The following is a 23,927-nucleotide window of genomic DNA, read 5'->3' as shown; positions in this document are numbered from 1 at the left end:
CCGTAAGGTCCTTGGCTTCATAGCTTGGTTGTGCTAAGTATATCTGATTTGATTTACATTCCTGAATGCTGACAAGAGATTCTACGCTGGATTTGTCATTAATTTGCCATTAATAAATATATCCAGAGTTACTTTCTTTGTTACTACTGCAATTATACCACCGTTTAGTAAAGGCCAAAGGAAGCTACGAGTAGATTATATTTTCCACTTATGCAAAGACAAAGGATGAGGTTTTTGGTACTACAGCAGCCCTTTCTATAATAACAACTGCTGTTAGGCCTCATGCATCCTCCCCTCAGTCCCAATACACCTAAAATTGCTCTATTCTCTACTAAGGGAACTCAGCTGCCAAATTACCTGACCTTTTGAAGACCAGGCTTGGGAAAAAAGGAAGAAGGAGAATGAATGGAGACACCACCATTTTTATTCTCGGTTGCATATTCCAGATAAAGACTGGAAAGAGGACGGAGGATGTAGTGTAGGCATAAGTTGGAGGAAAACATGAGATATTAGCAAAGATGTTAGTGTGGATCCAGCAAGTACCATTAATTTAAAAATTATAAATATCTGTCATTACGCTAAGACTCCCCATATTTAGGTAGAGAAAAGGATAACGATCTTTCTTTAAAAGTTGTTTCTATAACAAAAATACAATTTTCCAGGAATATAATTCTGGCGGGAAGTATTATTTTATTCCGATTCAATTAAATCTGAAAATTATTTTCTTTTTAATAAAAATATAATAGAAGAAACTCAGAAATTAAAACTTGTACCTTACATTTAAATTACATAAATGTCTCACATTCAAAACCGTTATCAAGCAGTTTTGTAGGCTTTTAATTAGATAGATACCGCCATGGCATTTGTGCCCTGGACCAAGTAGCCACATAAGTACTTGATGACTGGAAGAGCTTAGGAGGAAGATATCAACTGTATTTTCCTGAGAATGTGCTACATTGTGGAGGAAAAAAAAAAATCCCCAACACTTGTCTTCATTGCTGGACCCAGTGAGAAAAGAAGGCAATGTGTGCCAGCACGTCCCAGCCTGCGCGGTTAGGCAGACACCCTCAGTGAGCAAGGAAACAAAGGCCAGAAACCCAGTAGGTCAGGAAAAAGATGCAGCATCCCCTTTTCCTCTACACCAACACGGATCTCGTCCTCACCTCTCGTTCTCCATTTAAATAAAACAGCTTCACTTGATAAAAATGCTTCAAAGACTGGACATGCACCACACAGAAAGGCCATGCTGCATTTTTGTTCCATCCCTCAGAAATGAACGGTGGTGGCTAGGGGAAAGAGCTCCGCGACAAAATCCCAGAACAGGAAAGAGAACGATGCTTGGCGATTGCAAACTGCCCCGTCAGGTGACCAGCCACACGCGGATCTGGCGGTTAGAAGGGCAGAGCCGATCGGCAGGCTCTCCACAGCCAATCTCCCAAGCTGTAGCAGCAGCTCCTTTCCATCATGCCTGACCACCAAAAGGTCAGGACTCAGGCTTTCTCCTCTTCCTTCCTGGGAGTGGACAGACTTGTATGCACGTGGTATTTGTGTTGAAGAAGAAACACTGGCAGCAGAGAATTCTGGTTCCTAAAACATTCTTCCCTCTTTTGTTGGATGGGAAATTCCATTCTGTTCCACACCAGCTTATGCATTGAAAATTCTGTATCTTTAAAAAAAGAGTTGAGGAACAGAAGAACTGTGTTTTGATGTTAACAAATTGTACGAACACAAGACTTAAGAAATAAGAGTAGATGTTGCCATGATGGTGTGGCTACTTGAAGGCTGCAAATTCTCCTGTAGAGGGAGGACAAGAGCTAATTTTAAAAAAGTTATCTCAAATAACCTAGAGACCCAGAAAAGCCTCACTGAAAGGTGACTAGCTATCTATTACAAATCTAGCATCATCATAACTAATTTAAAAGCAAAAATGGCTGAAACCCATAAAAGAAGATAATTGACAGTATAGAGAGTAGGGTTCAGTTACATCAATTACATATCAAGTCTGCAAGTAACTTCCCAGTGGGGATGTACATGTTATGGTTCTAGTCACGCTGAAAAGCACTGCAACGAACAAAATTTCTCAGAAACTGATTGTAAAATAGTAAGTCTGATTTGAATACTTTGCCCCCCAATTATCACCTCATTTCCACTTTTATAATGCCACTATTAGATTAGAAAGGAAGAAACAAGAATTCTCCCCATTTGGAAAAAGATAAAAATAAGAGGTCAGCTGATTTGTCCACATGACACATTTGATTGAAGGAAAGAAAATCTAGACTGTCCATTTTCTAGTTCATTTCCTTTTAAACTACCAAAATATTACACATAGGCACGTGTGACTGAACATTACTGTCAGCACAAGGAATTCTTTAAACCACAAAGTCCCTTTGAGGTCCTATATTCCGTTAGCTTACCGACTTTGAGGGTTCATGCCATTATTTTTCATCTATCGTTTTGTTCATAGCTTCTACTTGTAACTAGAGGCTGGTTCTTCTTATTATATACACTGTAGTTAATTTTGGGGGGTTGGTTAATAACCGACAACTCTCGGAATTTAGCCAGCCTTAACATCGTTTCTCAGTAGTAGCAGCTTGTGTGATGAGGATCCAAGCAATCACTAACATGAATACGCTATATAATCTAGGAATAACCTATCCATCTTCTAATTGCTGTTAGATTCCAACTGGTTACTAGAGAACACTGGTATATCCCAACAGACTGCTAATGACTGGATGGCAGAACCCTCAGACTGCAGGCTAGTAATATTAGTCGATTAGACTAATATGAGACTGTTTGAATGCCTGTCATATGCGAGGTGCATCAGTGAATACTTTACATACATTTGCATCTGAGCCTCACAATAATTATAAGGCAGGTGCTGTTCCTTCTCTTAGTTTGTAGAGAAGCAAGCTGGGGGTTTAGAATAGTTAAGTAGTTTGCCTGCTATCTCACAGCTAGAAAATGGCAGAGTTAAAATGCAAGTCTGGTGGAGAAGAAGAGTTTTCACTATTAATACACCCCTAAACAATTTTCAATAATTAATCATTTGTTTTCCCATTCTGAATATTATTACTAATTGGACTGCACATAGTGAAACTGTCTTTCTATCTAAGGATTCCTTTCACCAAGGAAGTAACCACGGCATTGTGAGTCAAAAGGTCAAGGAAGGGTAAAAGAATTATTACCTCATATTTAAAGTTAAAAAGATTAGGGAATATGGCACTAGTGAAAAAATTAGCCAAATTACTAAGACTTTGGGGAGTCAAATATAGCATAACCACAGGAGGCTGTTAACAGCGACTCTAGAAATGTATAAACATTCACACTACCTTTGCTGATAGCTTGAGTGCATTATGGTTTTAAGGTTGCTATTTTTTCCAGTATTTTAATACATTTCTTCAAAGCAATTTCCAACATTCTAATTAGTAATCACTGTATCTGGCAGAATCTAAATCTCATCGAAGGAAGCCAATGTGAAAATAGGATTTACTTAGAAATCTTTATTTTAAAAAATGGCTAAATTTTAATCTATTAAGTGACAGAGTATCAAAAGTGACAAAATTCTAAGTTAAATCTTATATACTGCATTAAAAAATAACTTGAAAAAATCTTCAGATGTTGTCCATTAATTATGATTAGGCACTCCACTTTGTTGAAGTGTTTTACTCTACAAACTTAAAAATGTGAGCCTTGAAAAAAAAAAAATCACAAAACAACCGCCCAAGGACAAACTCTTACCAACAAACTGCAAATCATACGCCAGTAAAGGAAACAGTTAAGATCATTCTACCACTGTCTGCTGCTTCTAAAGGAATGCACTTCTTTACATCAACAGACTTCAGGTCCAGGAAAAAAAAAAAGACAAAAAGAACTCAAGAGTTTAGGGACCAATAAAACTCTTTCTATATATGACCCTGAAATCATGGAGAAATTTAAGAAAAATTGGGGGGTAAGAGGCGATGGATCTGCTTTTGGGAAAAAAAAAGCATATTCCTTCTTGCGTATCTGGAAATCTCTATTATCCCATCCCCTATCCTATTTTATTTGAGGTAGTAACAATTATTTGAAGTGAAACACCCAGAATACTATGTGGCTTTTTGAAATCTTGGTATATTAACTTAACTGTTGCCTGAAAAATCAGAGGCCAAAATGAAACTTTTTTTTTCATCTCTATTCTGGCTAAGAATAACCTAAGTTCTATTTTCCATGTGACTTTAGTTAAGATTAGGGGAGAGAACACTTGGGAAGGACCTGTGATTTTAGATACTCTAAACATCAAGATTTGTTTATTTGAAAGCTAAGGATTTTATTAACTAGTTTTAAGATATTACGAAATAATTATCTTTTAGTCCAGAATTGAATGTATTTCAGAGGCTCTCATACATATAATTTGATGTATACTTCTTAAAGACAAAATATGCTATGAAAAATCTAGTATGTTATTTTGCACACAAATTGATCACTGCTTTAGATGTGGGGACAGTCATCTGAAACTAAAGCAAGTCCCATTCTTTCTCTGTGGTGACCTTTAAGGAAGTTTCAAAAGTATAACATTCTGGCACGGACACACTGGACTTGTTAAATTCTTAAGAGAAATTATCACAGGAGAGATGAAGTATTTAATAAAATAAAAAGTGCTATAGAAATACTCAATAATTCTCAATCTAACAGACTGTAACTGATAAAATGTTTTAGCCATAAAGTACCCGTTTCATAATATTAAGCAACAAAGGCAGTTCATTTCCTTACATCGAGAGCGACTCACTTGAGTCAGAGGCCATTTAAGTTGCTGTGTTACATGGTCTCTATTTAAAGAGAATGATTTTTTAAGAAGTATTTGTAATGTTTATTAATTTTTGAGAGAGAGAGAGAGAGAGAGCAAGCAGGGGAGGGGCAGAGAGAGAGGGAGACACAGAATCCGAAGCAGGCTCCAGGCTCTGAGCCGTCAGCACAGAGCCCAATGTGGGGCTCGAACCCACAAACTGTGAGAGCATGACGTGAGCTGAAGTGGGGCCTTTAGCCAACTGAGCCACCCAGGCGCCCCCAAGAGGATGATTGTAACTAATGCTTTAGTATGTAAATGCCTAGTACAATATTAATATCTGAAAATAAACAACCTAAAGTATTTGATTAAATGCTGTGATCCCTCAACTACTTAAAAATCAAGATGAAAAATCTTAGTCCTCACCACTTGACTAGTAAAATGCCTAACATGTAAAACAAATTTTATAAAAAGCCTGTCTGCTGAGAAAGGAAATCAACTTTAATAAAAATATCTGAGGGTTCAGGTTTTAAGAAAAAGAGCAGGTCATAAGAGAACGAATGTCCTTCTGTTTCAATTACCTAGTCAGAGAGGTGGACTCCACATATGGTTAGAAAAACGGTATTTTTCTTTATTTGGAGAAAGCATCTACAATTCAGCATAAAAGAACAGAAAAGGAGACTACCATATGTCATTCTAATGCTCCCTACTCCTCTGCATCCACGCTTTCTAAACATCTCGCTCTGCCAGATTTTTCATGTTCTTCCACAACACGTCCAGGGGGCTGGGTTTGAATACAAGAGAGCTATCAGGTGACCCTTTGGAGGCACAATGGAGAGTGTGAGACAGCGCTGCTGGAAGAGCTCAGCAATGCCCTCTGGCAGAGGAGACTGAATGGAGTCAAAGGCAGACAGTGGGGTTGCTGGGTAGTTTTCAGTGAAGGGGGTAGTCAGGGGAAAAAACGGTGAGCAAAGAAAAGAAAATATGAGTGAAGCAAGTATAGTGAAGAACTATAAAAAGAACTGTATCAATATAAAGATCATTTGATTCCTGTGCCTTAAAATGCTTTCCAAAGCTTTGAGCATTCCACAGACCAATGTAAAAACTTTATCAGCTACATGCTTGCTATTCAATTTGTGATAAATAAAACCCCATTTAGTAATTACTACTAATCACATCTTTAAAAAAAAATTTTTTTTTTAATGTTTATTCATTATTTTTGAGAGAGAGCGAGAGAGAGCAAGCAGGGGAGGGGCAGAGAGAGGAAGACACAGATTCTGAAGCAGGCTCCAGGCTCTGAGCTATCAGCACAGAACCCAACGTGATCACGACCTGAGCCGAAGTCGGACGCTTAACCAACTGAGCCACCCAGGCGCCCCACTACTAATCACATCTTTAATGTCACTAGAGGATTTGGAAATCCCACACTTTAATGTTTTCCAACATGCTCTATTCTTTTATGCCTTTCTCATTTTTATTTTTGAAAACATGAGAAATGTTCTTTTCCACTACTCTTGCCTAAATTGAAAGGCATGAATCCATTTTGAATAACATGAATGGTATTACTTGTCTTAAACTGCCCAAATAAGGGGCCAAAGGTATGCCATGCTTCTCACTGGGTAGTTTTCCTGGACGAAATTTCATCCATTCAAATTAGAAAGTTATTTTATTTTAATTATTTATTTTGAGAGAGAGAGCGAGAGAGCACAAGTAGGGAAGGGGCAGAGAGAGGGGGGGTGAGAATCCCAAACAGGCTCCACACCGTCAGTGCAGGGCCTGACATGGGGCTCAAACTCCCGAACCGTGAGATCATGACCTGAGCTGAAATCAAGAGTCTGATGTTTAACTGACTGAGCTACCAAGGCGTCCCAAGAAAGTATTTTAAAAACTTATTTGTGGTACCTAAGAACTAAAATATCATTAAAGTCTTCCCAATTTTCTTCTTTATTGGCTTCAAAGGATGGTATTTACGCAGATGTTGTCTGTGTGCCTGCATAACCCTGAACTGTCCGTTATATTTAAAAATCATCACAGTTCCAAACCGAATAAATGAAAATGTATTTAAGAGGCTGGCTTTTGGCAATGACTCACAAGTAGAGATGGTAATCTCTTTGATAAGACGCCAGCAATACTGCCTCTTTCACTTTTGATTCCAGTGAGATTTTGGTTCACAATAAGAATATTAATGACTGCCACAATACAGCCATTTTTTACATAAGAAAATGTTAAGTATTAGCTCTAACAAATACTTCGTACCATGGGATTAAAAAAAGAATAGCATTCATTCATAAGAAGAAGAACCTTTCTGGGCAAAGAACATACGGAACACAAATTTTATGAGACACATGGATAAGGGGATTGTTAAAATAGGCATGAGAGGGAAGTATAATCTGAAGTAACAATATTTAAGAAGTCTGTGACCTTGCTGTTTGGCAACTAAAGACATCTAAACAAACAAACCCAAAACTTTCACAGAATTCTGTTAAGCTTTTTTGGGGGAGGAGGAGGCAATGCATTTGTAAGGAAATTCACCTTCCATGTGTATATGACACCTTTAGTAATGAGGAAATACTACTTAAAAGGAACCTCAATTTATGACATTTGTCCACTAAAAATCCAAGCTTCAACCATAGTACTCATGTCAGACATCCACTCCTCAGCAATGTCTTTGGTTACCTGCACCCATAATTTATAAAAAGAAATTCAGTCTATTGCTAAGGTGTATAAAGGACATCCATATTTTCCAAGTTATAATAAAAAGTAGTTATAGAAAAAATACTAAGAATAAAAATAAGTTATTCAACTCTCGTGGCTTCCTAAATGAGATCTGTTCGCACTGCCTTGCCTCACACAGGTGTTAAAACCTGTCATCCCCTTTCTACCTGCAAGCCCATACACGGGGGCAGTACTGCTCTTGCGAGTCCCTAAGGGACATGTGATAGCTCATAACAAAAGGTGCAGGAGAAAAGTTTAATTGAAGTTTAATAATTAGGATAAGCCAGTAAACAAAACCAATTTGTAACAGGAAGTAAAGCCTCCAGAAGAGGTACTGCAAACGTTCAGCAATGTGTGTGCATTTTGAAAACCCTTGGATATTGAAAATCCAAAGCTAAGTATACATTTTAGATCAGGAAATAATTATATCTAGTCTTTAAAAACATACACATTCTTTGGTTCATCTTTTTTTAAAAAAGAAGATGCTATCCAACTTAGTACAGAAGCATGCACATTTCCACCTCCTTGGCCCCAGCCCCCTGCACTCGCGCACTCATCTAACTTATCTCAGTGGACGGGAAACGCACCATATCCCCCTGCCTGGATGGGTGTTTTTGGAGAAGCACAAGCATAGAGACTAAAATCCTCTGTCTGGAAGCCAGCCCGATTCAAGGAGGGTTCTGATGCACTGCGGTGAATTTTTGGCAATGAGCGGGCCAGCAGCTCAATAGAGGCAAGAATCTAAAAAAGGGGAAAAAAAAGAAAAAAAGAAAAAAAGAAAAAAAGTAGAATGAAAATCTAGGTGGTGTTAATCTTTAATATCCGCATCATACTTAACAAGAAAGCACCTGAAATCTTACACTGTTTTGAGTATTATCCTAAATGCTTAAGAAATTGGTATTTTTTTCCTTACAAAGAAAAGATTATTACCAAACTCCATTGGCTTTAATCTCTGTAAAATAAATGGGGAAAGTAACCTATAGTTAGCTTTTATTTACATTTTAGATTATTTGCCAGCCTTGGAACAGTAAATAATACAAAATTTTAAACCAATTATATACCTATCCCACAGACCACAGTCCCTTTTGGGAAGAAGAAGGAGCATAAATCAGTAAAGCACTATATGGCTTCACAAACAGAATCATCAGAGCAACTCATTCTTTAAGAAACTCAGTAATAGGAAATGTCTTACACATACATGATTAAAAGGAGGGTCTCAATGACCCAGACTGCTAGTGGCACAGGAGTGAGAAGTGACAGGTGACAATCCAAGAGTGAAGGAGAAGACAGGAAAACAACAAATAGACACCAATCCACAAAATGTAGAAACTCAGCATATTTTAAGGTACAAAGAAACAGGTTATGACTTTGAAGGCATACAGTATAATAACAGATGTTCATAATCATGAGACGTGTAAAAGGCTTGGCACAATGCCTAGAATATATAGTAAGTACTCAATAAAACTTTAGCAGCCATCACTATTATTTTTCTGAGCCACCAAAACTTTTTTAAAAGTTAAACTATAATCTGTATAATGATTAGTATAAGGCAAAGAAGCAATGTTACAAAACATTTTAAATTACAAGCATAACACACAAATAAAAATTCAAATAATACAGAAAAAGTATAAGTCCTACCTTCCAGGGGTAACCACTGTTAAAGAGTCTATACTTTCTTCTGGACCTTTCCTATGCATAAACATGCACATATGAAAACAGAGCCCATCCCCACCCTCATCACCATTTAAAGTGGTATCATTCTATACATATTTTTCTGCATTGCTTTCTTTTTTTTCCCCCTCCCTAACATCCATGCCATCTAGAGAGCTACCTTGATTTTTAATTTTTCCTAATGGTAAGCATTTTTGTCTATATCTGAACACTTGTGGAAGCAGGCTCTGTAGTATACCTTTTCAGGAGTGGAATTACCAGAGCACAAAGTATATATATTTTAAGTTTATGAATTCTAGCAAGTCCTTTCAAAAGGCCAAACCAATTTACATTCCCAACAACACTGTTAAAAAATTTACAAGGAAGGCTCTTCCTTACTTCCCAACATCGTTCCCAATGCTGGATATTGTCAATCTGAGAGAGAAAATCAAAATGTATTTCACTGTTACTCTACATTTTACTGACTGTCCCAGAACTTTTAACATCCTAAGTTCATTCGCCATTTGTATTTCTTTATGATTCACCAGTTCATATCCTTTGCTCATTTTCTATTATCTTTTACTTACTGATTTGTAGGAGGCCTTTATATAATACCAGTATTTATACTTTATTATATACATGCTACAATTATTTTTCTATGTTTACCTTTCAATACTATTTTTATTATACAGAAGTATAAAAACTTTTATTGCAGTCAGACATGCTCATGTTTTCCTTTATAATTTCTGGATTTTGTCTCTTGCTTATAAGGAAAGCCTTTTATCTCAAGGTTATAAAAAATGACTTCCTATTTTAAGGTTTTGTTTTCTACATATAAATCTTTAGCCATTTAAAATTTATGTTTTTGTATAGTGTGAAAAGAGATCCTGTAATGAAAAATTAAAAACAGTACTTAAGGTAGCCTTCAATAATCTGAAAAATTCAGATATGCATTTCATTTTCTGATATCATGCAAGGAATAAAATGTTACTTATATTTAGAAATATGAACATTTTGAAAGAAAAAAAAGAAATATGAACATTTTGTCCCTTTTAATACCACTCAGAAAGTGGGTCGGTCGCCTGGCTGGCTCAGTTGGTAGAGCATGCAACTTGATCTTGGGGTTGTTAAGTTCGAGCTCCATGTTGGGTGTAGAGATTACTTAAAAAAAGAAAATCTTAAAAAAAAAGTGGTCCTATGGATATAATTTGCATTATTAATGTACACCAAGCAGGTTAAACAGGAAGCTCTGGCACCTGGAATATGAAATGAGAACATGGTATAGGAGGCCTGCTGACAATGGCCAACAGCACTGGTCCTTTTACTTTGATATCTTCAACCAGTGGTTTTCTGGGTTAAAAAAAAAAATAACTCTTCCTCAAAATAGTAACTTAGAATTCCAATACGTAAGACCTAGATCTACCCACGCTGAGGCAGCCCCTGAGAGATATGTTCAAATTATAAATTCTATCTTTAATTCTTTATTTAAAAAAAAATTTTTTTTTTTTTTTAATTTTAAGTAGGCTCCACGCCCAACGTGGGGCTTGAACTAATGACCCTGAGATCAAGAGTCGCATGTTCCACTGAGACAGCCAGGCGCCCTGGTCTTTAATTCTTTTTTTTTTTTTTTTTTTTTTAATGTTTGTTTATTTCTGAGAGGGAGACAGAGTGTGAGTGGGGAAGGAGCAGAGAGGGAGGGAGGGAGACACAGAATCCAAAGCAGGCTTCAGGCTCTGAGCTGTCAGCACAGAGCCCAACGTGGGGCCTGAACCCACAAACTGCAAGATCATGATCCAAGCTGAAGTTGGGCACTCAACCAACTGAGTCACTCAGGTGCCCTGGGTCTTTAATTCTTTAGATGGGCATAAAAGATCCACTAGCTCCTGTAACAGTGACTTCTGTCTAAGAGACCCAGCTGGCGCTGTGCATTCAAGGGCAGAAGGTTCACAAAAGACCAACTCCGTGATTACAGTAGCTGGATAATTAAGGGAGTTAGCACTTCCCACTTGCAAACTGTATTGATTTATCAAGACCTATTTATGTGGTGCTATCAGGAACTTCCTAAGCATCATAAAAAACTCAATTTATATTACAATACCTAAACTTTCTAAGTTTGTTCAGGTACTTAGTTTCAGTTCATGAAGCTTAATGAAAGATTATGAACTTCAGGGCTGTAGCCTTATAACATGAAGAGACAAAAGTGATAGTCATTTTCCAAGAATCAGAGAAAGGCAGACAGTACCAACAGCTGCCTTTTCTTTTTGCTCCAGGTGGAAACGTTCCTCCAAAAGACCCAGTATGTAGGGAAGCTTGGAATGTGTTTATCTTACCACCAAGAAGAATTAAAGCAGTAGTTCTCAAAGTGCAGTCTGTGGGAAAACTATTTTCGTAGTAACACTAAGGTATTATCTGCCTTTTTCACTGTCATTACTTCGCAAAAGTCAGTGGCGCTTTCAGAAGCTACACGGTGGAAGGTACTGCAGCATAATGAATGCAGAGAATCCAGATGTCTTCTTTTTGTAGAGATTTGCAAAAAAGGTAAAACAATGCCACTCGTCTAATTTTGTTGGTGGGAAAATGTAGTTCTTTTTAATTTCATAAAAATGTTATTTAGCATGTAATGGTTTTATTACGCTTAAATAAACTTATCAACATTTTTAAAACTTAGTTTTAATTTCTAAAATGGCAAGTACTATTTATATAAACAAAAGCTCTTTGGGGGGCCTTCAATAATTTTTAAGTGTGTGAGACCAAAAATTTTTGTTTGAAAACTGCTAGACCAAAGTCAAGTCTTTCTGAATATTCTGTCCTGGGATTCCAGGTTTCTAGATGTACCACTGTTCAACCTTTATAAAATCATCTCTGTGCAATTACTTCTCTGCTGCCCGCACATGATCACAAGGCATCCAAATCCATAAAACACAAAACTGTGTGCCCCTGAAAGTATTTAAAAATCTGCATCTGAGTATTAGTCTGTCCTCTTAGGTAACATCAAGCTTCTTCTTACTTGGGGAAACAGTGGCCTCTCATCTCTTTTCTTTTTTAGGCACTCTGCCATCAATCTCTTCATGGCTTTCGGACAGTTACTTCGTACCTTACTGAGATCTGGAGAAAGGTATCCTCGTCCCACCATAAAAATTATCTGGGGAGGGAATAAAAAAAAACAAATCAGACAACTTCACTTATAAATTGAAAAATACTCCAACATTGAGAATTCAACAAGCTGCACATTTATGTGTACTTTTCTGCGTGTACATTTTCCCTTAATAAAAAGTTAAGAAACACAACGCTAGTAATCTGATTCTCACACATCTTATCGTGGGGACCCGACACTGCACGGGCCGTCAACTGAAAACATCATGTCCCATGGACTGTCGTAAAGGTCTGCTAATCGCTCCCCAGGTCTCTGGTCTCTCCTTCCCCAATCCATTTCCCACTGCCAGGGTAATCAATCATGAGACACAGATCAGGCTGTGCCTCTTTTCTACTTGAGTATTTTACTGAGTCCTTGTTGGGCATCATACTGAGTCCTTTATATATATGTAGCTGGAACTAAAAACGTTAACCTTTTTAGCAGGTGTTTTGGCATCTGCGTTTTAAATTTGTTTGCTGAGGAAATGGGTGATATGGGGCATTTAGTTATGTAGATATGAGAATCACAGCCTCCTCCAAAGAAAAGAAGGTAAACCATCTGGGAACTGAAATTTTCTGTTTAATAAAGTAAAAAGGCTTGTCTTCCCTGGGTGCAGAGATTTATAATTTTTCCAATTTCTTAACTTTCTAATTTTCAGCTCTTTTGATAATGGGCAGAGACAGACATCAGAAGTCTTGGAGAGAGGGGGGGTTTGATCTTAGAGGGAACAGTTCCAACAGACAGCCTAGTGGCTAGGTGGACAGCCAGTAAGAGATCCCTTGTTACAGGCCGGAGCTTATAAACTTTAGAATAGTCGAGCCTGGTCTCTTAACTTGCTCTTAGTCCCTGTTCAGTGCTGTAAGAACCAGTGCTGACCCGAGAGCAGATGTGCTCGAGGACCACGCGGTGCAAGTGTGCAGCTACCCTTCCATCTCCCCTGGCAGAACTGCCCTACTCCCGCTTTGTAAAAAGCATACCTTTTTTACCCACATGAAATGTAACGATAGTACACATTGCACCAAGGTGTAAAACTGCTGGGGTACCAAAGGGACACTATTGGTATTTAACAGGGCTTTCATGAATGGGTAACAAATACCTTTGCAAGACAGCTAGTTTCCAAATCTTTGCTCTCAGTAAAATTAACTGAACCGTCAGCTGATTACAAAACTCAGTGACAAGCTATTATGCAATTTTTTGGTACATTATAGACATGAGTTTTAACTGAGTGATATGGTGTACGGTAAAGAATTTATCTTGCCCAGAAAAAGGGATGGCCTTTGCCTTTGGCTCCTAGGAGATAATCCCTAAAAGTCTGGAATGTCCTGCCTGATGAGAGTATTTCTGTTTATTTACCTGGGGGCTTATAGAAGGGACTTTGAGTCATATAGTACCAGTTTGACTTCCAGAGGGCTTGAGAACTAAGGCCAGCCACAGAGGTAGTCAACCATATCTACCTGACAGAGCCCCAGTGATAACTCTGGACTTAAGAGAGTCTCTGTGGTTGGCAGTGTTCTGCTGTCGGGAGAATTCAGTGCGGTCCACAGTTACACTGGGAGAAGACAACTGTGACCTCCACATGTGGAACTCTCCTGGATTCTGCCCTATGTGCCTCTTCCCTTGGCTGATTTTAATCTGTATCCTGCTGTTGCACTAAACCATAACTGTAAGCATTAACAACCTACAGCGAGTTCTCAAACTTAATGAGCGACTGAGTCTGAGTGTGGTCTTGGGGACCAGTGAACTGTACATGTGGGTACAACAAATCCCTGACTTTCCCATCTTTGTATCTACCTGAACAATACTGCTCAGTGCTTAATTCTTTCTCATATCAGCAAAAGCCTATTTATCCACAAATACATGAATGAACTGAAGAGAAAAGCCCCATATGTTCATTAAGACACACATTTCCAATAAAATTTTACCTTCTTTATTTCTATATACCAAAACTTACATTATTTTCATCAGTTATGTATTAATACTCATTAATAGAAGCATAGTTCAGAATTTAAAAAATTAACCTTCAAAGACTAAAGTCACAGGAAAGATTTTTGTAATTCTAAACTTAAATACATATTTTTTGTTGCAGAGATGTTATTTGAATGATCAATAAAAGGCTTGAAAGTATAAAAGTATGTTTAAAAAAGAGCCGTATCAAACTTTGAAAAAATATAATACAAAGGAAATCACATTCTTGGCAATTACTTAAACTTAAAGGGAAGACTCTCCAAGATGTAATTCATGTGCAGAAGATTTAAGGGGCACATAAAAGATAAAATCAGCAGTTCAATTTGAAATTCTGGAACTGACTGGTTATTCCCATTCTCAATCCACATTCAGCACTCCTGGCACCTCCACCCCCTGATTCGTGCCTCTGTATTACTGGAGCACAATGTCTACTCATTCTCATCACCCCCTCCCCTTGCACTGCTTCAACAGATTGGTAAACTCCGCCAAAAGCATGGCCTGTGTATTATTCATCTTTGTATTCCTTTATATCCCATAGTGCTTTGCATATAGTAGGCTTTGAAAATTTCTTATTGAAATAATTTGTGTGTAGGTAAGATACTGGTATTCATCATTTTGTATCTCTTGAGAGCTTGTGCTTGGAACGTAGCCACCAGGCTCTAACAAAGTCCACACTTTCTAGAAGACGTCCCCATAGAAAGGTCCATGTCGACAAGTACTAAAGCCCTTGGCCTTTCACCCTGACCAAGCTTCCAGCAGACAGCTAGCACCACACCTTGTCAGAGGTATGAATGAGCCATTTTGGAAGTGGATCCTTTAACACCCAAATGAATGCACCCTAGGCAACACAATGGGACACAGACATAAATCTTACTCACTGAAAGCAGTCCAAACTGCAGATTCATAATTTGCTTAAGCCACTATGTTTTGGGCGGTTTGTTATACACCAACAGTAACTGAAATAACAGACTTAAGTAACAGTACTTAAAATAACAGATAAAAATTAGTTGTTATTTTCTTCTAAGATGACACAGCACTTCTACTCCAAGAAAAGAAAACCATGAGGACAGAGAGTCAATACATGTAGCCTAAATGAGTGCATTATTAATCCCAACTCAGTAGAAAAGCTGCACTGGAAGAGGAAAGAGCAGGGTGATTAGAGAGCAAAATGGAAGGATAAAGAGGGGGGAAAAAATGACAGCAATTTCTTAGATTTCAGCACTAGAGTAAGGAAAGCAAAAGGCCTGCTATACGATGGCCATCCCTTGAAGCACTAAGAGAACTGCTCTAGGAAAGAATCTGATCTTTACAACCAGAACGAATTCTTTAGTGCAATTTCCTATTTCTATAACTGAAAAAAAAAAGACACCTGAAGAGGTAAAGTGACCAGGTCATGAGTCCAAGGTCGGCCATTACACTGAGTTTCTTAACCAGAGTCCTGCTTTAAATTTACAGGCAAAACCTGCCACCCGAGACTATGGGGGGAAGAGTACACAGGAACAGTTCCTACAGTGCGTAGTAAAGAAGGAGATGTCCTATCTCCCATGAGAAAGAAGAATATTCCTAAATTTTCAAACAGGAGTCCAATCTGAGAGCCATGGTGATGAAAGTTCGAGAGAAAAAGAAAAATCAAATCAAGGGGACAGACGGAGCAATAGCTGGGGTTACGTCACTGAAGATGACTAGAATTAGCAATTCCCAAAAGGGACTTCCATGGAAAGTGCCATTTGAAGAAAGCAGACAAGAAGTAATGAAATAGAATAGGGGTGAGGGATAGTGCATATATTATTCTTTGACCCCCTTTTTCTTTCTTTCTTTAAAAGTTTATTTATTTATTTTGAGGTGGGGGGCAGAGAGAGACAGACAGACAGAGAATATCCCAAGGAAGCTCCCTGCTGTCAGCAAAGAGCCCCAAGTGGGGCTCGATCTCACAAACTGCGAGATCATGACCTGAGCCAAGATCAAGAGTCAGACACTTAACTGACTGAGCCACCCAGGCACCCTCCTTTTTCTTTATCAAATATTCAACCTGGTTTCAGACTGGCAAATTCCAGAAGGTTCTTACTACCAGACAGAATTAACCAGTAAAGGCCTTACCCTTCTGTTGGTCACTCAATTACTTCTCTTATGGAGAGTAAGCCCTTGCCACATCATTTATTATACTCCTGTGGAAGACAAAGCACCTAAAATGCCAAGAAGTGGATGAGTGCAAAACTCTGGGTTGCTTTTTATCCATATTTTGGAGATAATAATACCCATTTCCATAATGTATTATTTTATTAAAACAGAAGTATTCACTGGATTTCATGCAGATCTTAGATTCATAAATTTTTATTTGTGGTCTCTATGATAAATCAACTAAAACTAAAGTTCCCTTGTAAAGTTCCCTTTTCCCTTGTAGAAAAGTAATATGCACAGGAAAATGAACATGGCACAAGGTATTATGTCTTATGGTTGAATGAATAGGACTGTAGGAGGCAGGGCACAGGAAGTGTGCAAATTAGAACCAACCTTGCTACTCAGATTGCCATCATCCAATCAATCATCTCAGTGATCTAGAATCTGTCACAAGTCCAATGAGTGCAATGGGTCAACTACGCTCTTTCGCTAGTAGTTTGGTCTATCTTGAATCTATGCTTCATGCAGGGCTTAAAATGTCAGGTAATTAGGAATCAGGTCACAGATTTTTTTTAACACTCAAAGGTAGTATTCAACGTTCAAAAGCTACGTAGTAGTTAGAAAGACCAAACAGCAACTAACCAATTAGCTAGCTCTGTGCTGACCTTGGTAGAAACAGTCATTTAAATCACTTTTTTCATCTACATAGAATCCAGAGCACTCTGGGTAAGGGGCCATCTGGTCACTCAGCAAGTATCCACAAAGTACAGGACAACTGAGACTACTTCTCTGAAATCACATACTAGCTGAAGTTCTTAGAGAGAAAGATACTCAGAGTTATTACCAAAAAGATGGAGAGTTGAACTGATGACCAACACACATACACACACACAACTTACATGAAGTTAACACATTTATAAATTAAAAACTATCATTTCATTAGATTGAGAGCTTATGATAAAACACATACCACAGTCACACTGTTGGATTTTTTTTTATTCTTTGGATTGGGGATTCTCAACTTCGGTATGTATAAAAATCACCTGGCAAACTTATTAAAAATGCAAGTGCTTGCACTTCACTCCATGGAATCAGAATCTGCTCTAGTATCTCTATTTTTAAACAAATTACCCAGGTAATTCTTCTTCTTCTTTTCAATGTTTATTTACTTATTTTGAGAGAGAGAGAGAGAGAGGTGGAGGGGGGAGGGGAAGAGAATCCCAAGTAGCTCCAAGCTGTCAGTGCAGAGCCCAATGTGGGGCTCAATCTCATGAACTGTGAGATCATGACCTGAGCTGAAATCAAGAGTTGGGTATTTAACCAACTGAAATACCCAGGAGCCCTTACTCAAGTAATGCTGATGCAAACCACAGTACAAAGTATAAGTATTATTTATAGTTTATATGGTCAACTATTGTTTTTATTTTTTATTTTTTTAAAGGTTTATTTATTTTTGAGAGAGAGAGAGAGAGAGAGAAAGAGAGAGAGAGAGACAGAGACAGAGCACGAGTGGGGGAGGGGCACAGAGAGAGGAAGACACAGAATCTGAAGCAGGCTCCAGGCTCTGAGTTGTCAGCACAGAGCCCAACGCGGGGCTCGAACTCATGGACGGTGAGATCACGACCTGAGCTAAAGTCGAACGCTTAACTGACTGAGCCCCTGTTTTTTAATATATTAATGGTGGAATTGCTGCAATCTCTCTCTCTCCACACACACACACACACACACACACACACACACACACACACTTTTTTACATACTGAGGTATACAAGATAATTTTAGTAAAGACAATTTCATTTTCTTGGTTAGTGTCAAAGTCCTGGTGAATTTCATGTGGCTGGGACAGAAAAGGCAAAGAGCTGCCTGAGGCTAAGTTGGGTACTGGGGGCAGGGGGGGAGGTAAAGGACAGAGAACAGGAACTTAGGAAGAAATAAGTACAAAAATTTCCTATTAGAATTCTCCTTCTAGAAAAATGGAAAGCATGAAATAAGTCTTTCCATTTACCTAGTTAACAAAAGGGAGAAACCGTACTAATTTCACAAGAATCCGATATGAAGAACAGCACAGCCAGGCTGCTTAGCACAAGCCGTGACGGAACAGAGAGGCGGCATAAAGCCCAGTCGCTGCAGCGGCAGCGCCTCCTTCTAGCCGAGCTCAGTCAAGAGATGTGACCAACACCCACTGCTGCAGCTCTAGCTTCTAGTCAGAACATCAGGAGGTATACTCCATTACAACACTTAGCACTGAGCTTTCAAGGAGAGGCCTTACATGCAGCTACTATTGCTGAGAGTATACCAAAAGTTTCCAAAACTGGTAACAAAGATCAAGATATCTATTTTTCACGCCTACCCGGACTCAATGCTTCTTTTCTTGCAACAAACTGGAGTCTTTCTTTTTTTTTAATTAAAAAATTTTTTTATTTAATTTTGAGAGAGAGACAGAGAGAGAGAGACAGAGAGAGAGACAAAGAAGGTGCACAATCAGGGAAGGGGCAGAGAGAGAGAGGAGGAGACACAGAATCTGAAGCAGGCAGGCTCCAGACTCCAAGTTGTCAGCACAGAGCCGGTTGCAGGGCTTGAACTCACAAACCTCCAGATCATGACCTGAGCCGAAGTCAGACACTTAACCGACTGAGCCACACAGTTGCTTCCAAACTGGACTCTTTATACATATAGTAAAATAAACCCCAAGAGATGGTAAAGATTTACCTGGTCCCTGTTGTTGATGTTTGAATAAGGTAACTGTCCAGTCATCAATTCATATAGAACAATCCCAAATGCATATACATCTGACTGAAAGCTATATGGGTTTTTATCTTGCATTCGAATTACTTCTGGTGCCTGTCAGAACACAAAAAGACAAATATTCTTGTTTACTCTTCAACTTCAACTGAATAGACTGAAAAGCAGATTAAAATTCCCAGAACAATGCTTTTGTCATTAAATAATTCATCTAATATGCAATCAATTCTCTTATTAATGGGCAAAGAAGTAGAACTGATCAAGAAGAAAAATGCTTGGTAAACTCTGAGAGAGGTGGTATTACCCGAGATTCCATGTGCATTACTAAGATTTTATAATTTTATCAGCCATCCTCTTTCAGCACAAAATCCTGTCATTGCTATTTGAATCCTTCCCAGGACTAGTCCTATCAAGAATCAGTTCCCATTTCCCATTCTTGATTCAGTAAAGAAATATTAGATCTGTGTTCATGTTTGGGAGTAGCACAACCACTATGGTAACTGCCTTAGAATTTTGGTTTTCCCCCTTGGTACAATGGTTTTCCTCGTGTCAGGGCACCTTAGAGAATACTGGTAAAACTCCTGCCTCCAAAAGCATTGTCAACATGCCATGGATGCTTTATTAACAAAAGCAAGAGACAGCAGGTTGACTTAGAAGATGGTATAAAGAATCTTGGCTGCTTGCTTCTTGGGAAAAGCTATAGACCAAAGCATATTTGCTACATTTTTACACATTTCACTCACTGTACCCTAATACTTAATTTCTTCTTGGCTGTTTACATAAAATACAATAGATGGTCAGTTAAATATTAGCTTAAAGGAATTACTTCACCTTGCATCTTCTGTTCTGTTTCATTTGGAAGAATTGTCTCATTAGAGAAATTGCAGAGTATAAATAAAAACTCTTGTGAAAGCGTTACTTTGATACCAAAACCTGGACTGACTGCAAAAATGGCTGGAAGACCTGGAACAAGATTCCTGGTCACAGGTCAGGGTAAGGCCAGTCAGACTCTCTCAAAAGGCAGGCAATGACATTCAGCCTCACCCGAAAATCACAATCACCTGTATAGACTTTAACCTCTCAATGTCCAGACTACAATCTAGAACAGAATCTGGGGAGGGGATCCAAGCACTGTTGTTTTTTTAAGTTCCCCAGATGATTTTAATGTCTAACCAAGGTTGAGAACCACTGACAGATGTACAGAGGCCCTGATGGAAGGATGGGGGCATAGAAGAAGACTGTCTACTTACGTTGGTCAAACATCTTACTAACTGCTTTTAGTAATATAGTACAAAATAAACCACATACAACTGTGCTATAGTGAACAAGCCAGAATACTGAGAGGCTGGTTATGATAGACACAATCTGAAAAGCCAGAACACAGTTTTGAGAGGAAGAGAGTAATAAATCAGTTGAGGAACTAAATGTCTTTTTAAAATTTAGTTTTACCTCACTGTTGTTGGTAGATGGCTTGATGTAAAGTTGTATGTCATCTATTTACAAGAAGCGCATAATCAATCCTCAATTAATTTAGTGATTTAAGATCCTCAATTAATTTAATGATTTAATTTGTAAAAATTTTCACAAAGGTGTCTTTCCCCTCTAAGATAAATAAAACAAGGTTGAGAAGACTATTGTAAATAGTTCAGAGAATTACATAACCTTAGTCCTGACCCAACTCTTCTCTCTTGTCTACGGATGTTCCATATTTGTTTCTGAAGGCACTATCAACCCAAAAGGATTTATTCAATAATTAAGTGTACTATTGGCTACTCTCGTATTAGAACTCAGCTTGATAGAACAAAGGATGAACCAATCTACCTAGGTATCCACAAAAAAGAAATTAGAAGAAAACGTAACACTTTATGTATAATAATCTACTAACTGTATAAAACTACGGTTTTTGAAAAAAGGACAAACCTGGAGATTTAACTGAGCCTCTCTTCCACACTAGTTAAGATCAACACACCTTTAAAACATGTATTAATTGTTTCTTTTTAATATTAGGTTTTATAATTTCAGTACTTAATATCTGCCAGCCCACCCCTTCCTAGGATACACTGCCATCTTGTAACAAGGTGTATGACTTAAAGGTGCGTGAGATCCAGTTTACAATTATTAATTAGCCCCTGGTTTATAATGATTTATTAAACAATTAGAATAATCAAAGTCACAAACCTAGCTAGCTCTAATTACTGAATCTTAGACACAGAAAAGGTATTAGAAATCCACTAGTCCAACCAACATTAAAAATTGAGAGACGTGGTGGAGGTTAACAAACATGCAGGCTAAGAGTCAAATAGAGCACTTAAGTACCAATCTCCTAATTCTAAGTCCAGTGAGCTCCTTCCACTTGCTACTTTGCCTTAGCTCCAGTTACTATTACAAGAAATCATAGCCGAATTGAACCCTAAGTTTTCCTCACTGATTCAGACATCTATCTTGGAATTCCCTTCCTGGAGACTGCTATGGATAGTTCGGGGGATATACGCAAATGTGGCTTCAAGAGCCCTTGCAGCTTTTCTGTTTCCAGCATCGTGTCCCAAAGTCTTTGTGCAGATTCAATTATTTAAACCTTCAAACTGCACTAATGGTTTGGGGACATCCTATATTCAGCTGAGAGCAGCGGTTCTCAAACTTTTTTTGTCTCAGGCCTCTTTTAGTCTTGAAAATTACTGAAGATCCCAAGGGCATACATAGGTATTTATCATTTTTAAACCTAACAGGGAAACTGTTAAAATATTTAGTAATTCCATAAATAATAAAACAACAGCCATTCGATGTTAATACAGATGACCCGTGTTTAATGAAAAGTGTATTTTCAAACCCAAAAACAGTTCAGCGAGAACAGTACTGCAATTCTCTTTGGCTGCTTTAACAGAGTCAGCTACAGACACATATTTGTTGCTGCATTCAATCTGTTGTGATGTGTCATTTCTGGCTGAAGAACATGAAACCAAATGTGGCTTTACACAGGGATGACCTTGAAGACCTCCAAAAGGGTCTCAGAGTCCCTTTTAAGAACGGCTAGCTTAGAGGTTGATTCCTACGCCTGCCCTTTTCAGAGCCTGCAGAAAGTAACTGAAGTTTTCATTCCCTTTTTTCCAACAAAGCAGAAATAGGAATAAAGCAAGAGCTATGCAGGGCAGCACATGGCTGACAGTGTTAAAAATCTACCTTTTTTTTTTTTTTTTGGTCTTTCCTCTCCCAGCTGCCCCATAATGATAGGTTCTTTCTAGTCTAACGGAAGTACTTGCCAATTTAGGCTTAAATAAGATTGTGAAACAGCCTCTCTCTCAAAAAAGAGGAGTTCTCTCAGCAAAACCTTAATAACTGCTGCAGATCATACCTGCTTAAATGGCATACTCGTTTTTTTCTTTTTGCAACAGGGTACACAGAACATTTTGAACACAAGATATTTTAGAGAGCCAATTCTGGGTAAAATTTAAACAGTTTATAAAATACATATATTTTGTTTGAAATGTACTGAAACTGGTATCATAATACTTTTTATAAAGATAAAGAAAAAGGTTAAAATCTATTTACATAAAAAATAAGATCAACATTGATTTTTGTGAATACTGCGCATTATGAAACCTTCAATGATTTTCTAGTAGTTCAGCAGCATCGCAGGGTCCACAAATTTCATTAATGGAGAAACAGCCTCAATTCTTACCATCCACAAAATGGATCCAGACAACTGTTCAAACTGATGGGACCCACTCCATCGAGATTTCACTGTGGCTAGACCAAAATCACCTATTTTTACTGTGAGGTCTTCATGAAGAAAAATATCTGAGGTGTAGTAAGTAAAGGAAAACAATAGATCTCATTTTCCTATCAAAGTAAGCATTATGAAAATTTTAGGTAAGAGATCTAATTTCTATAAGCCTGTAATATGATTTTCTTTCCTTGGTAATAATGATATTCCTTTAAAAAGTACAGTTCTTCCTATTTCCTCTTAAAGTTGACAAATATGTTTTAAAAAATAATTGGTTCTGTTTGGCCTATGTGACCTGCTTTTAAGATTTTTGGGGCTTGAAATGTGGCAGGGTGAGGTGAGATGCTTTCCTGAGTTTATGGGAAATCGTGAAAACTTTCCCATTAGATTTCAGTAACACAGATCCATTCTTTTGGCATTGCTGACAAAGACACAAAGGTTCTTCACCGGAACGAAGTTTAGTTGGCGGACAGGGTCTTGAGCTGGGTTTATGGAGGAAGAAGGAAAAATAATGTCTTTCTCACCTCCTTGTTACGTAAGTTACAACTTTCAGTTACATCTGCACCACTGGGGGGCAGCGTCAGAGCACTGACAGAAATGAGGGGGCAGATGCGCAACTCTCCGTTTTATGGAACTGTCAGAATGGAAGCACGCAATCAAAAGAGTACTACTGTTAGAAAGACTTGGTAGATTTTTTTGATAATGTTCAAAAGTTCAGAAACCAAAAGCAGGTGGTAATATCCTGCTTCAGTATGCTCTCATGCAAACCCGTTTATTAATTCTCTTTACAATATATTGAACTTAGCATGAAAATTGTTTTTACATAATGTGAAGACAAAATGCAGAAGAAAAAGTCAGGATGTTTTCAAACTTCGCAGACAAATTTCAGGAAGGATACTATTACTCTTGAGGTCTCTGTGGATGATTGACTTGGCGTGTAAGTAACTGAAAAACAAAACATCATTTCAACCTGAGTAGGGGTAAAGACTCTGGCCTCCAAATCTATAGAACATATTTAGGGGTGTAAATAAAGACTTATTCAAAATTATGATACAACTGCAAACTATACATTATGATAACCTCTTTACATAAGAATATTAAAATAAACGGTCAATGAATT

The 23,927-nt window shown here is 38.0% G+C and overlaps 1 protein-coding gene across 5 annotated transcripts in view; it reads right to left on the bottom strand.

The window, feature by feature from the left end:
• Positions 1-1,621: 1,621 nt before the first annotated feature.
• Positions 1,622-23,927, bottom strand: part of BRAF (B-Raf proto-oncogene, serine/threonine kinase) — a 161,614-nt gene continuing 139,308 nt past the window's right edge. For 2 of the 5 annotated variants that reach the window (XM_027075614.2, XM_027075616.2), the window contains 7 exons: positions 23,706-23,752; positions 22,763-22,881; positions 19,054-19,185; positions 12,135-12,269; positions 9,116-9,166; positions 8,065-8,218; positions 1,622-1,794 (listed from right to left, as the gene is read on the bottom strand). In XM_027075614.2, coding sequence (XP_026931415.1) covers positions 1,772-1,794; positions 8,065-8,218; positions 9,116-9,166; positions 12,135-12,269; positions 19,054-19,185; positions 22,763-22,881; positions 23,706-23,752 — 661 coding nt within the window. In that variant the 3' untranslated portion in view covers positions 1,622-1,771. Of the gene's footprint in view, positions 1,795-7,718; positions 8,219-9,115; positions 9,167-12,134; positions 12,270-19,053; positions 19,186-22,762; positions 22,882-23,705; positions 23,753-23,927 lie in introns of those variants that run through there. The other 3 variants (XM_027075615.2, XM_027075617.2, XM_053217993.1) reach the window with 2 other exon arrangements.

Source organism: Acinonyx jubatus, chromosome A2 (assembly GCF_027475565.1).
Source record: "Acinonyx jubatus isolate Ajub_Pintada_27869175 chromosome A2, VMU_Ajub_asm_v1.0, whole genome shotgun sequence".
NCBI classification, from domain to species: Eukaryota; Metazoa; Chordata; class Mammalia; order Carnivora; family Felidae; genus Acinonyx; species Acinonyx jubatus.
This window is presented reverse-complemented; position numbering and strand designations above follow the sequence as displayed.